Source organism: Salvelinus fontinalis, chromosome 23 (assembly GCF_029448725.1).
Source record: "Salvelinus fontinalis isolate EN_2023a chromosome 23, ASM2944872v1, whole genome shotgun sequence".
NCBI lineage: Eukaryota > Metazoa > Chordata > Actinopteri > Salmoniformes > Salmonidae > Salvelinus > Salvelinus fontinalis.
The window spans coordinates 46,016,334-46,033,552 of NC_074687.1; the positions used below are offsets into that span (position 1 = coordinate 46,016,334).

Consider the following 17,219-nt stretch of genomic DNA (forward strand, 5'->3'; position numbering starts at 1 on the left):
CTGCCATCTATCTGCCATCCAGGGAACAATAGATATATTCAATGAAGTGACTCAGGCCTGCATTAAACACATTGAATTGAAATTGTATCGTTGTTATGTATTATGAATGGAAAATAGGAAAATCACTGCGAGCCACAAATTACGGGCTCGCGGGCAGCAAGGGGCCGGGTGGCAGCTCAACGAGTACCACTGACCTCGAGCAAGGGTGGCCAATGCATTTGCTTCCTGATAACTTGTGTATGAACACATATCTGAAATCGTGACCATTCTCCGTGAGGAAGAACCATATTGAGCTGCTGGATATGGGAGACTTGGTTAGATGACAAAATGTGTATTATAATGTCCATTACCCTACTCTCCCTTTCTCTCCAACCATTGCTGACACTTTGCAATTCACAATGCTGTCTGTGAACCTCTTTTCTAAGACCGATCTTGTTGTCACCCATCTTTCCCTCTCCTGCTGCTCTCACTGTCCCCCTGTTCATATGTTCAGTGGAATCCGAGCAATGGGTTGGAAATCCCCCACGCTCACCCCTTGCACTGTCGGGTTTCTGATGCCACTGCCATTCTGCCTCATGTCATGTCCTCTGCTCTAAAAAAACCATGACACTTCCAAAAAAAACTCAACCAGTGTCTCTGACCAACTCTACTCCAAAGAACAAATAATAAAGAACAATAAATAACAAACAATGATATGAACTAAAGTCGCTGGATCAGATTGACTAAGCATTTGCCCTGGTGCTAAATGTGCATTTGCTTTTTCCATGAAACATAAACGATGGAACAAACAGGTCAAATGAGGGTAAAGAGAAGGAATACGGCTTTCAGGTAAAAAGTCAAGTTTATATAGTTCAGCTCGGTTTCTTTTTACTTGTAACTAACAGGTGCAAATACTTGGTAAATCTGTCCCACTGTCTGTTTTTTTGTCGTTTTTTTAGTTAATTCCTGGCTTTACTCACTGAATGTGACTATCTGGATGATGTGGACTGTTTTCAACTTGTTGTTTGAAGCACGAGCACTTTTTCGTTCAGTAGTAACAGGAGCGCTGTCGTTAGATTTAACAATGGTCAGGCCATTACACACAGAGTTTAAAAAGTGATCTATTGATTTTGGCCTTCAAAGCAACAGCTTTTTCCGAACATTGTGAAAGAACCTGTTTGCAATTTGAACTATCTCTATGGGACCTTTATCTTTATACTTTCCAGGTATTTTGATTTGATTCAACTTGTATTTTTTGGGGCACATTTTTGCTCGGTGGATAACTTATTTCCAAAATGGTCCTTTATGCAATTTTCAATGTGGTACTTATGTAAAGAGACTGATAGAAGGCATGTAAGTAGGCATATTTGTGATGAAAGAGATACATTTATAAATTGAAATACTAAATTAATCTGAAGCTCCAAATAGGAGTTGCTGTACTGATAAAAAAGCTTTGTCACACTTTTGGCAAGTTGAGACATACTGTAGGAGAGAGAACAGTCTCTGTGAATTGTGAGAGGAGATCCCTGGCAATTGCAGTAGCCCTGAAATGGATGGGATCAGGAGATGCCCGATGTGCAGAAGTGTTGCACTGACGTGGAGGCTTTATTTAACCCGCCATGCAATTTGTGGTCAGCTCAGACAGACAGACTGCCATGCCATGCCATGGTCACCCCGTGTAGTCAGGAGCTATCTCAATAGGAACATGGGAATTGCAGTTCAGATGCAGGTTTGTTTTTCAAACATGTATCTACTTCTTACAGTCATCTGAACTTTTGCCGCACGCTGAAAAACAAACAGGCAGTGTGAGTCAATCGCTTTGATACATTACAGAGGCATAAGGGATTAGAAAACGAGAATCAAGAGCCAAGATGAAAAAGGTGAACAGAAAAGGCTGTCGTGCTTTTTTCACAGCAGAAATAATACTGATGATCTGGGATATCATCTGAGGCACATGTCTCAACAGACTTACACACACAGAGTGATCCTTTGAGTGATTCTGTCCAAATAGTCTAAGATGGCTTCCTTTCATTCTTATCACTTTAATGTCCAATGATCTAAATTAGGGAATGGTGCACTCACACCATCACAATTTCCAAATGCATATTACCCATAGTGTATGTCTGTTTTTTTGTGGTTGAGAGAGAGAGAGACAATCTATCCACTTCTTCAAATGTTTAATTATACAAAGAGCAATGAGGCCAGTTCAAATTAAAAAGGTGATTAGAGCACCTAGTCATCGGTTTCACAGCTTTACTGTGATTTAACAATGATTGTGTAAGTGCACTATAGTGGCTGGACATTTCAAAGGAAGGTAAGGATACCCTGCGTCATTATGGTGCTGTCAGATTTAGTTTAGATATAGTATAATGTTACAGGAGCTAGGTAGCTAGGATTTAATGAAGAGCACCAGATTAGCTATAATAGCTAGCTAGAAATGAATTTAGTAGCACCCGGTTCAGCTCGCTAGCTGGCTTTCCACTACAGCCGCACAGTTCAAAAGCTGGTATGTGTCGTGTCTACTGCTCCTCTCACTGCTTGGATATCCATGAATGTGAAGAGATAGCGAGCCTATTATCTAAATCCGTGTAGAGCTAGACTATATCCGAGACCGTGTAGAGCTATCATAGCTAAAAGCCAACCTCTGCCTCCTCTGGGTCACAAAGCCACATCATTGTCATATCTAAAGTGGATCTGACGACATCATAACGGTGGCAAAGAGTTTTCCTACTAATTATTTAGACTAAATTGTCATTGCCACCCATTCAGAAAGCCTACCATCACTACCCAGCTAGCACAGTGGATCTGGGCCTATTCCGTCTGAGAGTTGGGACACTCAGCTGAGAGTCAGACTCGGCCGACGTCATGTGGCCCTAGTCTGGGCCAACTTCGGCAGTATTACTTATGGCTAGGATGCAGGGATTGAGCTCGGGCCGATTCCGGTGAAAGTTATCTGGCCCAAATATATTACTTGCGCTCGGGCCAATTCCGGTGAGAGTTTTCTGGCCCAAATGTATTACTTGGGGCTCGGGCCAATTGGGGCTACACTCTGGCAGATGACTACACGAGCTGCTTTATATAATTAGCATTTCATTATTTATTTATTTTTCAATATTTTCCTCATTGTTTCTGTCAGCAAAAAATACAATTAACATTTAAATGAAAGTTTTTAAGATTCCTGTGTAGTACTTTAGTATTTTGCCACTTTGGGCAAGGCAATTGATAAGCATTAAAAACATTGCAGATGGAACTTCCCGAGTGGCGCAGCGGTCTAAGACAGTGGAAACTGCGTTTCCATCAGATTCTGGTTCGAGACCCGTGCCGGCCGCGACCGGGAGACCCATGAGGCGACGCACAATTGGCCCAGCGTCGTCCGAGTTAGGGGAAGGTTTGGTTGTCCGGGATGTCCTTGTCCCATCGCGCTGTAGCGACTCCTGTGGCGGGCTAGGCACATGCACGCTGACACGGTCACCAGGTGTGTGATGTTTCCTCTGAGACAAAATATTTTTTTGTGGATGGATATAATTTGTATGTCTAATAGTAATATTTCAAATTAATAAATCGTGTAATTTTGTATACATTTATTTAAATTTCAATCTGGTCGCTTCTGGGGGGATTCTGGGAAGATGCCAGCAAAGTCGGGTGAATAAAAAAATATATATTTATATATATATATATATATATATATATATATATATATATATATATATATATATATATATATATATATATATATATATATTTCACCTTTATTTAACCAGGTAGGCCAGTTGAGAACAAGTTCTCATTTACAACTGCTACCTGGCCAAGATAAAGCAAAGCAGTGCGACACAAACAACAACACAGTATTACAATAGCACAATAGAAAAGTCTATATACAGTATGTGCAAATGTAGTAAGATTAGGGAGGTAAGGCAATAAATAGGCCATAGTGGCAAAATAAATACAATTTAGCAATTTAACATTGGAGTGATAAATGTGCAGAAGATGAATGTGCAAGTAGAGATAATGGTGTGCAAACGAGCAAAAAATAAATAACAATATGGGAATGAGGTAGTTGGGTGGGCTATTTACAGATGGGCTATGTACAGGTGCAATGATCGGTAAGCTGCTCTGACAGCTGATGCTTAAAGTTAGTGAGGGAGATATAAGACTCCAGCTTCAGTGATTTTTGCAATTCGTTCCAGTCATTGGCAGCAGAAAACTGGAAGGAGGCGGCCAAAGAAGGAGTTGGCTTTGGGGGTGACCAGTGAATTATACGTACTGGAGCGCGTGCTACGGGTGGGTGCTGCTATGGTGACCAGTGAGCTGAGATAAGGTGGGGCTTTACCAAGCAAAGACTTATAGATGACCTGGAGCCAGTGGGATTGGCGACGAATATGAAGTGAGGGCAAGCCAACGAGAGCATACTAGTAGCAGTGGTGGGTAGTATATGGATGGCACTGTGATAGACTACATCCAATTTGCTGAGTAGAGTGTTGGAGGCTATTTTGTAAATGACATCGCCGAAATCAAGGATCGGTAGGATAGTCAGTTTTACAAGGCTATGTTTGACAAAGGATGCTTTGTTGCGAAATAGGAAGCCGATTCTAGATTTAGTTTTGGATTGGAGATGCTTACTGTGATTCTGGAAGGAGAGTTTACAGTCTTACCAGATACCTAGGTATTTGTAGTTGTCCACATATTATAAGTCAGAACCGTCCAGAGTAGTGATGCTAGCCGGGCGGGAGGGTGCGGGCAGCGATCTGTTGAAGAGCATGCATTTAGTTTTACTTGCATTTAAGAGCAGTTGGAGGCCACGGAAGGAGTGTTGCATGGCATAGAAGCTCGTTTGGAGGTTTGTTAACACAGTGTCCAAAGAAGGGCCAGATGTATACAGAATGGTGTCATTGGCGTAGAGGTGGATTAGAGAATCACCAGCAGCAAGAGCGACATCATTGATGTATACAGAGAAAAGAGTCAGCCCGAGAATTCAACCCTGTGGCACCCCCATAGACACTGCCAGAGGTCCGGACAACAGGCCCTCCGATTTGACACACTGAACTCTGTCTGAGAAGTAGTTGGTGAACCAAGCGAGGCAGTCATTTGAGAAACAAGGCTGTTGAGTCTGCCGATAAAAATGTGGTGATTGACAGAGTCGAAAGCCTGGGCCAGGTCGATGAAGACTGCTGCACAGTATTGTCTTTTATCGATGGCAGTTATGATATCATTTAGGACCTTGAGCGTGGCTGAGGTGCATCCATGACGAGCTCAGAAACCAGATTGCATAGCGAAGAAGGTACGATGGGAAAGACAGGGTAGGATAGATATAGGTCTGTAACAGTTTGGGTCTAGAGTGTCTCCCCCTATGAAGAGGGGGATGACCGTGGCAGCTTTTCAATCTTTAGGGATCTCAGACGATATGGAAGAGAGATTGAACAGGGGTTAGCATGGGCCGATTCCTCATTGCTAGCTGGGTAGGCACGAGGCGAAGCCAACCTCTGTCTGAGCCAAGTGTTAAAACGTCTTGTATTTGTGTGGTGCTGGCCAGGTAACCATCCTAATTCTGGTCAACGGAAGCGGCCTGATGTACTTGGGACGATTCTGGGCAGTCATTCATTTTGATTCCCCGGCGAGTCCGACATCCGAATCCGGGCCAATTCAGTCAGTTCCGGCCCCACGGAAGAGGGCTGCTTCTGGGCCGCTTCCTCATTGCTAGCTGGGTAGGCACGAGGCGAAGCCAACCTCTGTCTGAGCCAAGTGTTAAAAGGCCTTGTATTTGTGTGGTGCTGGCCAGGTAACCATCCTAAGCCCCATCAATAAGATCCTCATTTAGCCAGTTTAGCTAAAATCAAACTCCCGGGGCCTATAGGCTGACCACTGTCACGGCTCCTCCTCTGCAGTGCAGGGGGCGGTTCCTCCTGCAGGCAGAGGAGGGTCGTTAAGTGATTGGAGCCACCTGGGCTCAGGGTATAAAACTGCTTACTAATCACTTCTCCCGGTCTTGCTCTCTCTCTCTCTCTGCTCCTCCAGGTATGCTCATGATTTGTTTGTTCCTTTTTAGTTTTGCATAGTTTTCACTCAGTCATGTTCACACACACATATTCATGCACCCATGCACTTTACATACACCTTACATTATGATACATCCACACCTCATTCCTTTTTCTTAGTTTAAGTTCATAGTTTGTTTAATAATAAAGAACACTTTTAAATTGGCCTATACCTGTTGTTCGTGTCCCCTCATTTTTGTCACAGGCTATGAGCCGGCTTGTGACACCACAGATATCTACTGTACTGAGTGGGCATCTTCAGAATATAGTATCAACATGTTTTCAGAGGATGTGTGGGTTTGAAATCAAATTTGTCTCCCTGGTCATTCAGATTTTAGTTCTGATAACAGAGAACCCTGAAAACCTCTTCCAGGGGGTAGGTCTATTATTAGCTGTGATGTCTTCCTGTGTAATTGGAGACACTGTGGCCTATTAACATTACACAAATCTGAGGCCTGGCACATTCCATGGGTATAAATAACATGCGGTGCAGAGATTGGTCGTCGATGAGGGGGAAGGGGATGGTGAGAGAGAGGGAGAGAGAGAGGCAGAGGGCTAAGGCACCACCAATGACTGATAGGACAGCTGTAGACTAGGCACAGTCAGGGCTGAGGACTGAAACACAGAGTTTCAAGAGTCAAAGAGCAAGAAATCATTTGTTTACACCCATTTGACCCAAAAGCACTTTGTAGCAGTAAAGACAGAGGAGGCTGTAGAAGCTGAGGGTGTCCTAAAAAAGTATGCCATACAGGTGACATTTGAATCACATACTGTAATATCTGTACGAAAACAAGACACTCTTAAGTCCACACTGTTGCAGAATAATATCACAAGAGTATAAGCTGCAGTTATAATCCAATTTTATTGAATGCTTGTTCCACACAAAAAACTTGAACTGTAAAAGTTACTGCCTTAAAAAAATCGAACCCTATCCAGGCAATGAAAGAAGCTGCAGTGCGAACAGGAGATCTTAGGCATGTTTGAAACAGTAACTCCTCTGATTGGGAGCAGGCTTAAGCCAGGGTAAAAACGCCAGATCTGTATACCACTGAATACCTGGTATTGCATCTGATGATCAAGACCAGTCAACCCATCCTACAAGACAAACATGGCCAAAAGACAAAGGCATATTTAGGTATTTCCAATCAGCATCTATTACTCTTTTCATACTATCGTCCAGACCTGAACAAAACTGTGTTTGCTCTGATATGTTCAAACTTTGCTTTTCAACACGGTTCCAGCAACTATGGTGGATGCGTAACTAGGTCAGCCCAATACAGCTTGGTTTGGCTCAGCTCAGCTTGGCTCAGTAGTGTGATGATTGCATGCTGATTCCTGGATACATGAATCATTGGTCTATCAGTCATATAGCTGTTTTTCATACAACTAACGGGTGTCACTGATTTAATAATGAGCACATACCCTAGAAATGATTGTACACACATGCATATCCGTATGTAAGGCTCTATGTAAGACTGAGAGCTAGATTCAATCACACTGCCACTGTATATTTTCATGTTTTTAATATCGTAGATTAAACATACATCCAGGTAGCCTGAAAATGTAAAATTAGCATGCTAGCATGATAAACTTTATGCTGGAAAATGTGGAAAGCTATCCAGGAAATAAGCTCTCACAGTCTCACTACAGAATTAGACATTCATCCATTTTCTTTAAACGTCAAATTTCGAACTTGCTCCAAACATCAAATTTCAAAGTGTTTTTATTGCTCCTGCTGCTCTGTTTTTTATTTGATTATTTCATTTCACCTTTATTTAACCAGGTAGGCCAGTTGAGAACAAGGTCTCATTTACAACTGCGACCTGGCCAAGATAAAGCAAAGCAGTGCGACACAAACAACAACACAGGGTTACACATGGAATAAACAAGCGGACAGTCAATAACACAATAGAAAAAAAAGAAAGTCTATATACAGTGTGTGCAAATGGCGTGAGGAGGTAAGACAATAAATAGGCCATAGTAATGAAGTAATTACAATTTAGCAAATTAACACTGGAGGGATAGATGAGCAGATGGTGATGTGCAAGTAGAAATACTGGTGTGCAGTATGGGGATGAGGTAGGTAGATTGTGTCCAAAGAAGGGCCAGAAGTATACAGAATGGTGTCGTCTGCGTAGAGGTGGATCAGAGAATTACCAGCAGCAAGAGCGACATCATTGATGTATACAGAGAAAAGAGTTGGCCCGAGAATTCAACCCTGTGGCACCCCCATAGAGACTGCCAGAGGTCCAGACAACAGTCCCTCCGATTTGACACACTGAACTCTGTCTGAGAAGTAGTTGTATCGTTCCATATCTCCAAGCTTCAAATTTCTAAGTTAAGGGTTAAATTTAGGCACTCATTCTGAATAGTTAAGGTAAAGGTTAAGATTTGGGATAGGGTTAAAACATAAGGTTTAGGGGCCTCCCGGGTGGCGCAGTTAGCACTGCGATGCAGTGCCCTAGACCACTGCGCCACCACTGCGCCACACTCTCTGGGTTCGCCGCCAGGCTCTGTCGCAGCCGGCCGCGACCGGGAGGTCTGTGGGGCGACGCACAATTGGGCTAGCGTTGTCCGGGTTAGGGAGGGTTTGGCCGGTAGGGATTTCCTTGTCTCATCGCGCTCCAGCGACTCCTGTGGCGGGCTGGGCGCAGTGCGCGCTAACCAAGGGGGCCAGGTGCACGGTGTTTCCTCCGACACATTGGTGCGGCTGGCTTCCGGGTTGGAGGCGCGCTGTGTTAAAGAAGCAGTGCGGCTTGGTTGGGTTGTGCCTCGGAGGACGCATGGCTTTCGACCTTCGTCTCTCCCGAGCCCGTACGGGAGTTGTAGTGATGAGACAAGATAGTAATTACTAGCGATTGGATACCACGAAAATTGGGGAGAAAAGGGGATACAAATTTTAATAAAAAAAAAACAAAAAAAACATAAGGTTTAGGAACTCATTCACAGTTTTTAAGGCATTTCCCGACGTCCTCAGCACATCCAATTTTGTCAATCTCGAACGACCTGCTGATCCAGGACAGAGCCATGCTATAATACATTATATGACATAATTCTATTTGAGATACTGCAAGTGCAAGACTTATTCGACTATTACTTTATTAACCTGATGCAGTTTACCAAACACAACCCTAAAGCAACATGTCATCTCTATAGGCTGCCATACTTCTATGCAGTGATTTTGGATATCCTCACTCCTGCAGCCACAAAACAGGCCTCAGGATTCAGTCATCAGGACAAAACAAGGTAACCCAGGAGGATAAAGCACTCTAACCCTGATACAACGGTTGGTAACACTTAACTTGAAGTATGACGGTATACTTCTTTATGACTTGTAAGCATATATGACTTACACAAAGCTTTATAATATGTTATGTCTCTATGTATCAACATTTCAACTGACTCAAAATGGCTGGTTAGTCAGGATCATCAGAAATGATAATACAACATTATAAGGGGGGCATATAGTCATAAAATACATTATACTTGCAGGATGTATGTCAAGTGTTACCCAACTCTTCCCTATGATCCCACCATTACAAATGTACAGCCTGTTGGACAAGTTGTCCATTATCACATTGCCACTGTGTCTTTGTTGGTCTTCACTATTAATCCCTCTTTAGCTCTGCACGAACATAGCTACAAAATCAAATCACGCATTATGACTGGTTCAATTCAATGATTCATTATGCTATTCATGTGAACCCTTCAACTTTTCACAAGCTTTGAGCATTGAGATATTCAATCGGTAAACTATCATGTCACGACAATGTGGAGATGGTGTAAACGGCTTAAGTTTTTCGAAATAAACTAATTCGCTCACATATTCGTGGATCAATACTCATACGTATGAATGGCTTGAAACACATGGGAGTATTAGTTGGGGGCAACATGGCCCCAAAACGTCCTTGATTGTGCCAGAACTGAGTAGAGAAACACATCGATAAGAGGTCAAGGACTTTGAACACAAAACAATAGGATAAGTGATCCGTCTACATTACCTTCCCCCAGGTCCAGGACGGCGAGCACGGCGCTACTCCGCACCTCCCCGAGATGGTTGTTGGCGATGCAGGTGTAAAGGCCGGCGTCACTGGGCTTGCAGTCCCTGATCCAGAGGCCCCCGTATTCCTGATTATCCATATTCAGCAGGTCGTCGTTGTGGTACCAGTAGAGCGAGGGCTGCGGGTCTCCGGCCACCGCCACTTTCAGGCGGATGTCGCAGCCGGTACCTACAGCGGCGTTCCTCATTTTGCGTACAAACACAGGAGGGGTCTGGGTGGGAAACGCGGAGGCCCCCGAGTCGGGGACCGTCTGTCCGGGGTTAGGATTGGCTTTGGCCCGCTTTGGCATGAAGATGGGGCTAGGGACGTTGCGTACCCCCTCATCTGCTCCCTTTTTCAGGGTCATCTGCACCTCTGCCTTTTTCATTGTCACAGTGATGCTTTCTTATAATAGCATTAGCTGCGTATTCAAAATGGGTCCCAATGTTAACTGGACCCTTTTTCTAAATGTCTTTATGATAGTTGACGTAGAGAGATTCAAGAGAAGATTAAAAGTAAGTTTCCCATCTAGACTTGATCATTTTGATTATTATAACTATTGTTTAGCCTTTCAAACGTAACACTAACTTTTAAAGTGGTTTGAATGGGCTCATGTATTGCTAAGAATATCTCTGTAACTTCTGCTATCAAAGTTCTAAAGCAAATAAACGTCATTACATTGGATTAGATTACCTTCAAAGTGCCCAAGCCAAATTTTTTTTTTTGTGACGGCTTTTGAAGTCCAATTGGGAAAATTAGGCACATACAGTCTGTGCACGTTCTCCTGCCTGGCGGTATTTTTAGGGCAAGACCCACAGGATCATGTTGCATTAACAGCTCCCAGTCTTGCCTTCTAGAAGTTGATGGCCTCTGCCTTTCACCTTCCTTTCCCCTGGCTGGTTTCTCTTGCTTCTCAACCCTCTTGAGCCGGTCCTTGTCTTGAACTCGTTCAGCGCGAGTCAAAGAAAACTTGCACGGAACTCTTGTAAACCTGTAAAGGACTATTCCCTTACTTCCCAGTTTGACCCTTAAGATTGGCTGACAAACCCACTTTGTTTCCAATTCAGTATGCACCAGTCTCAGTCGCACCAAATGCACACTGTCTGTCCCCCCCTCTTGTCCCAAAAGAGCTAAGCTTTCTCACTCATGATCTCTCGCAACCTCTGCCAGGCAAGTCCTTAGCGGAAGAGACAGCCACACAACCAGAAGGCATCAGAATGACAGCTGCATGCTGATATGTCTGCCCTGTCCCCCTTAGCTCCTGCCCCCTTTACATGTTTAACCAATTGTGTGGTCTCCTGTGCATGTGGGATGGTGCCACAGTGAGCAGGGAGGTTTTGATTTGATTTGTAGGTCAAATGCAGAAGCTCACAAGTAACTTCACAAACTGTATTCAGGAGGGCCAAAACGTAACATTATGACGATTACTACCATTCACTAAAGAAGGGCAACGAGGTACAACACAACTATGGTGTAGTCGCACCCCCACAACCTCGATTGAAAAACGAAAATCAAGCCTGACGAGGCCAATGAAATCAGCACCTTGCTGGAAGCCCGGCCTTCCACAGGTGATAAACGTGAAGCTCGGATTTATTCCTTAAATTAAATACTGCTCTTCGCCGAGCCCAGGAACGGACGGTGCGGTGCCAAACTGGTGTTGTACCTCTTTTCCCTCCTTCAGGGAACAGTATTTATAGTCATAATGTTACTTCCCTTTCAGTTAGTACTCTTGGTACAACACTACTATGGGGGAAATGAAATCAAGCCCAAAGCTGAGCCCAGCGAATACGAAATGAAACGGTCCACACAGACCTCCAAGACCTCGACCCCACAAGAAGCGGTAGTCTGGGAATTGCGCACACTGCATGGTGTCTAGTGACCTTCCCGTGTCCCAGGTGTAAGCACACTGATGCCCAACCAGCCACAACACACATTTCCCCTAAAGTTTAAATACCGCCCAAGACTCTGCCAGACCCCCAGTGGAGTGGGCACGTACACCGCTAGGTAACCCTTGTCGCTTGCTGCTATATGCCAGGGAGATAGTCTCCACAATGTGGGAGAGACGCTGCCTAGAGAGCACCCTGCCGCGAGCTTCATAAGTATAACAGACAAAAAGCTAGTTACAGAACTGGATATGCCTGGTCCACTCAATGTACATGCGTAAAGCTTGGAACGGGCACAGGGCATGTAACCTCTGTTTTTCTTCATAAGCAAAAGGAGGAGTTGATAAGGGAAATATCTAAAAAGCTTAAGACCTGTAGGACATAGCCATGACTTTTGGGGTGAAGGTCGCATTTGGACGCAACATTACACAGGGCGAACTGAGTACAAGAAGGGTGTAAAACTTGGAGGTCCCCAACACGCATATCTGAGGTCAAAGCCATGAGCAGGAAGTTATTGTAGGAGAGGAAACTCAGATCCACATCCTCCTGTGGTTCAAAGGGTTCACACACAGAGCACCCAAAACCACAGCTAAATCCCGAGTGGCTGCAATAGGTTTAGAGACCGGTCTGAGCCAGTTTGAAGAACTGCACCACTGGCGGATGAGCCACTGGAGTTGCACCATCAATTCACATGACATTCTGAAATAGCCGCCATGTACAGGCAATTTTGAAAGTATTCAGACCCGTTGACTTTTTCCACATTTTGTTACGTAACAGCCTTATTTGAAAAAAAAATAAATAAATCCCTCATCATTGTACACACAATACCCCATAATGACAAAGGAAAAACAGTTTTTTTTGGGCAAATGTATATAAAAAAAGATACATATATCACATTTACATAAGTATTCAGACCCTTTACTCAGTACTTTGTTGAAGCACCTATGTCAGTGTTTACAGCCTCGGGTCTTCTTGGGTATGACGCTTCAAGCTTGGCACACCTGTATTTGGAGAGTTTCTTCCATTCTTCCCTGCAGATCCTCACAAGCTCTGTCAGGTTGTAAGGGGAGCGTCACTGCACAGCTATTTTCAGGTCTCTCCAGAGATGTTTGATTGGGTTCAAGTCCGGGCTCTGGCTGGGCCACTCAAGGACATTTAGAGACTTGTACCGAAGCCACTACTGCATTGTCTTGGGTGTGTGTTTAGGGTTGTTGTCCTGTTGGAAGGTGAACCTTCACCCAAGTCTGAGGTCTTGAGTGCTCTGGAGCAGGTTTTCATCAAGTACTTTGCTCCGTTCATCTTTCCCTCGATCCTGACTAGTCTCCCAGTCCCTGCCACTGAAAAACATCCCCACAGCATGATGCTGCCACCACCATGCTTCACCGTAAGGATGGTGCCAGGTTTCCTCCAGACGTGACACTTGGCATTCAGGGCAAAGAGTTCAATCTTGGTTTCATCAGACCAGAGAATCTTGATTCTCAAGGTCTGACAGTCCTTTAGGTGCCTTTTGGAAAACTTAAAGCGGAGTGTCATATGCCTTTTACTGACGAGTGGCTTCCATCTGGCCATTCTACCATAAAGGCCTGATTGGTGGGGTGCTGCAGAGATGGCTTTCCTTCTGGAAGGTTCTCCCATCTCTACAGAGGAACTCTGGAGCTCTGTCCGAGTGACCATTGTGTTCTTGCTCACCTCGCTGACCAAGGCCCTTCTCCCCCAATTGCTAAGTATGGCCGAGCAGCTAACTCTAAGATGAGTCTTGGTGGTTCCAAACTTCTTCCATTAAAGAATGATGGAGGCCACTGTGTTTCTTGGGGACCTTCAATGTTGCAGAGGTTTTTTGGTACTCTTCCCCAGATCGGTGCCTCAACACAATCCTGTCTTGGAGCTCTATGGACAATTTCGCCGACCGCATGGCTTGGTTTTTGCTCTTACATGCACTGTCAACTGTGGGACCTTATATAGACAGGTGTGTGCATTTCCAAATCTTGTCCAATCAATTGAATATACCACAGGTGGACTCCAATCCAGTTCTAGAAAACATCTCAAAGGTGATTAATGTAAACAGGATGGACCTGAGCTCAATTTCGAGTCTCATAGCAAAGGGTCTGAATAGTTATGTAAATAAGGTATATACAGTTGAAGTCAGAAGTTTACATACACTTAGGTTGGCATCATTAAAACTCATTTTTCAACCACTCCACAAATGTCTTGTTAACAAACTATAGTTTTGGCAAGTCGGTTAGGAAATCTACTTTGTGCATGACACAAGTAATTTTCCAACAATTGTTTACAGACAGATTATTTAACTTATAATTCACTGTATCACAATTCCAGTGGGTCAGAAGTTTAGATACACCAAGTTGATTGTGCCTTTAAACAGCTTGGAAGATTCCAGAAAATGATGTCATGGCTTTAGAAGCTTCTGAAAGCCAAGACCTCAGAAAGAAATGGTAGACCTCCACAAGTCTGGTTCATCCATGGGAGCAATTTCCAAACGCCTGAAGGTACCACGTTCATCTGTACAAACAATAGTATGCAAGTATAAACACCATGGGACCACGCAGCCGTCATACCGCTCAGGAAGGAGACACCTTCTGTCTCCTAGAGATGAACTTACTTTGGTGCGAAAAGTGCAAATAAATCCCAGAACAACAGCAAAGGACCTGGTGAAGATGCTGGAGGAAACAGGTACAAAAGTATCTATATCCATAGTAAATTGAGTCCTATATCGACACAACCTGAAAGGCCGCTCAGGAAGGAAAAAGCCACTGCTCCAAAACCGCCATAAAAAAGCCAGACTACGGTTTGCAACTGCACATGAGGACAAAGATCATACTTTTTGGAGAAATGTCCACTGGTCTGATGAAACAAAAATAGAACTGTTTGGCCATAATGACCATCATTATGTTTGGAGGAAAAAGGGGGAGGCTTGCAAGCCGAGCAACACCATCCCAACCATGAAGCACGGGGATGAAAGCATCATGTTGTGGGGGTGCTTTGCTGCAGGAGGGACTGGTGCACTTCACAAAATAGATGTCATCATGAAGTAGGAAAATTATGTGGATATATTGAAGGAACATCTCAAGACATCAGTCAGGAAGTTAAAGCTTGGTCACAAATGGGTCTTCCAAATGGACAATGACCCCAAGCATACTTCCAAAGTTGTGGCAAAATAGCTTAAGGACAACAAATTCAAGGTATTGGAGTGGCCATCACAAAGCCCTGACCTCCATCCCATAAAAAATGTGTGTGCAGAACTGAAAAAGCGTGTGCGAGCAAGGAGGTCTACAAACCTGACTCAGTTACACCAGCTCTGTCAGGGGGATTGGGCCAAAATTCCCCCAACTTATTGTGGGAAGCTTGTGGGGGGCTACCTGAAACGTTTGACCCAAGTTAAACAATTTAAAGGCAATGCTACCAAATACTAATTGAGTGTATGTAAAATGCTGACCCACTGGGAATGTGATGAAAGAAATAAAAGCTGAAATAAATCATTCTCTCTACTATTATTCTGACATTTCACATTCTTAAAATAAAGTGGTGATCCTAACTGACCTAAGACAGGGAATCTTTACTCGGATTAAATGTCAGGAATTGTGAAAAATCGAGTTTAATTGTATTTGGATGAGGTGTATGTAAACTTCCGACTTCAACTATATATATATATATATAAATATATATATGTTTCTTTTTATTTTTTATAAATGTGCAAATAATATTTTAGAATAAGGCTGTAATGTAAATAAAGTGGAAAGAGTCAAGGGGTCTGAATACTTTCCAAATGCACTGTATGTTTTTCAAACGTCAAATCCATATCAATCAGTGCATCCGTTCCCAACAGAGCACTCCGGTCCCTCATCGAGAGAAACAGAGGATAAAGCGTGCTTCCTCGAGACTCGTAAAGGTCTACGTTGGCCATGCCGAACATTTCCCATCTGGGAGACCACCTAGGGGTGTGGCCACCACTGGATAGAAGATCTGCACCCGAGTTGAGGCAACCACGTACATGCGTCACCCAAAGCGAGAGTATGTGCGCACTGCTCCACAGCAATGGGTATCACCAAGTTTAGAAGGGAGAGAGACTGAGTCCCTCACCTTCTGTTGATGTATGCCACCACCGCCGTAAATATTGCCCAGCACAAGCCAGCCAAACAAAGGCGGGAGGAAGCACCTGAGTTACAGATTGACCGTCAGGAACTCCAGGCTCCACACCGCTGTCCATACCCCCCCCCCCCCCCCCCTACCCTCTGGGGGATGCCTCTGTCGTGATCACCCTGCAGAGTAAAACTGAACCCATTGGAGTCCCCTGACAATAACAGTGGGTCCACCACCCTGGCCCGTAGCCCCGACTGGGACACCTGAAGCAACCGGTTAGGCTGGGAGATGCATCTAGGTGAGCAACTAGCACCTAGCACTGAAAAGGCCGCAACAACAATAGCCCCAGGGGAGCGGCTTCTATCACAGAAGCTATCATCCCCAGTAGGTGTAGGCACTGGTGGAAACGCACTGCGTGACACAGCCAAAATTGATCTAATCAGAGCTAGAACCTGGACACCCCGTGTAGGGATAGAAAAACGTGATTTGCGAGTGAGTCTCACTTGAGACCCCGAAACGGAAGACAACATTTTTTCTGGTTCGGGACACCAGCATGTGCAATATGTGTGTAAAACGTTTTGCCTCCAGCCAGTCAATTGTAATAGCTGGTGGTGGCTCATGAGCATTCTGAATTAATAGACTCTGAGGTGCTTGCTGAAGACACAAGTCTAGAAGTGGGAGAAAGTCCAGACCACTTTTCGGAACCAGGAAATACTGGCTGTACCTGCCGTCCTAGATCTGACATAGAAACTACTCGGATTGCTGGCGTCTGGAGACGGGAGGATATTCCCTCCCTCAAAACAGGCACTGAGGCCTCGGGAACAGTCAAAGTGACGACGCCACAAAAGCGCGGGGAAAGAGCAAAGAATTGGAGCCTGTACCCAGACATAACTGTTTGCATGATGCAGAGCAACACCGCGCATGCACGCCATTGGTTGGAGCAGACAGCAGCATCCCGTTAAGTGCCATCTGAAGGGGTGGGACGCCACCTTGTGGACTGGGAGAGATTGGTTATTTTTCCCTTTCCACCACTCTCGACCACCATGTGTCTGAATCTGGAGAAGGGATACTTTTCATTGAACCCACATGTGGGAGACGCAAACCTTCTGACACCCTTGAACATTGTGGAACTTTGGGTACTCACAACTGTGTTTATGTACTGAGGTTTGCCTGAAGCCCGGTCTACTCTG

At 44.4% G+C, this 17,219-nt stretch overlaps 1 protein-coding gene across 1 annotated transcript in view; it reads right to left on the reverse strand.

Moving 5' to 3' along the window:
* The window catches only part of spegb (striated muscle enriched protein kinase b), a 114,746-nt gene extending 103,502 nt beyond the window's left edge, over nucleotides 1-11,244 (reverse strand). The window contains exon 1 of the mRNA XM_055879046.1: nucleotides 10,013-11,244. Within this exon, the coding sequence (XP_055735021.1) occupies nucleotides 10,013-10,439 (427 nt within the window). The 5' untranslated portion in view covers nucleotides 10,440-11,244. The remainder of the gene's footprint in view (nucleotides 1-10,012) is intronic.
* Nucleotides 11,245-17,219: the final 5,975 nt, after the last annotated feature.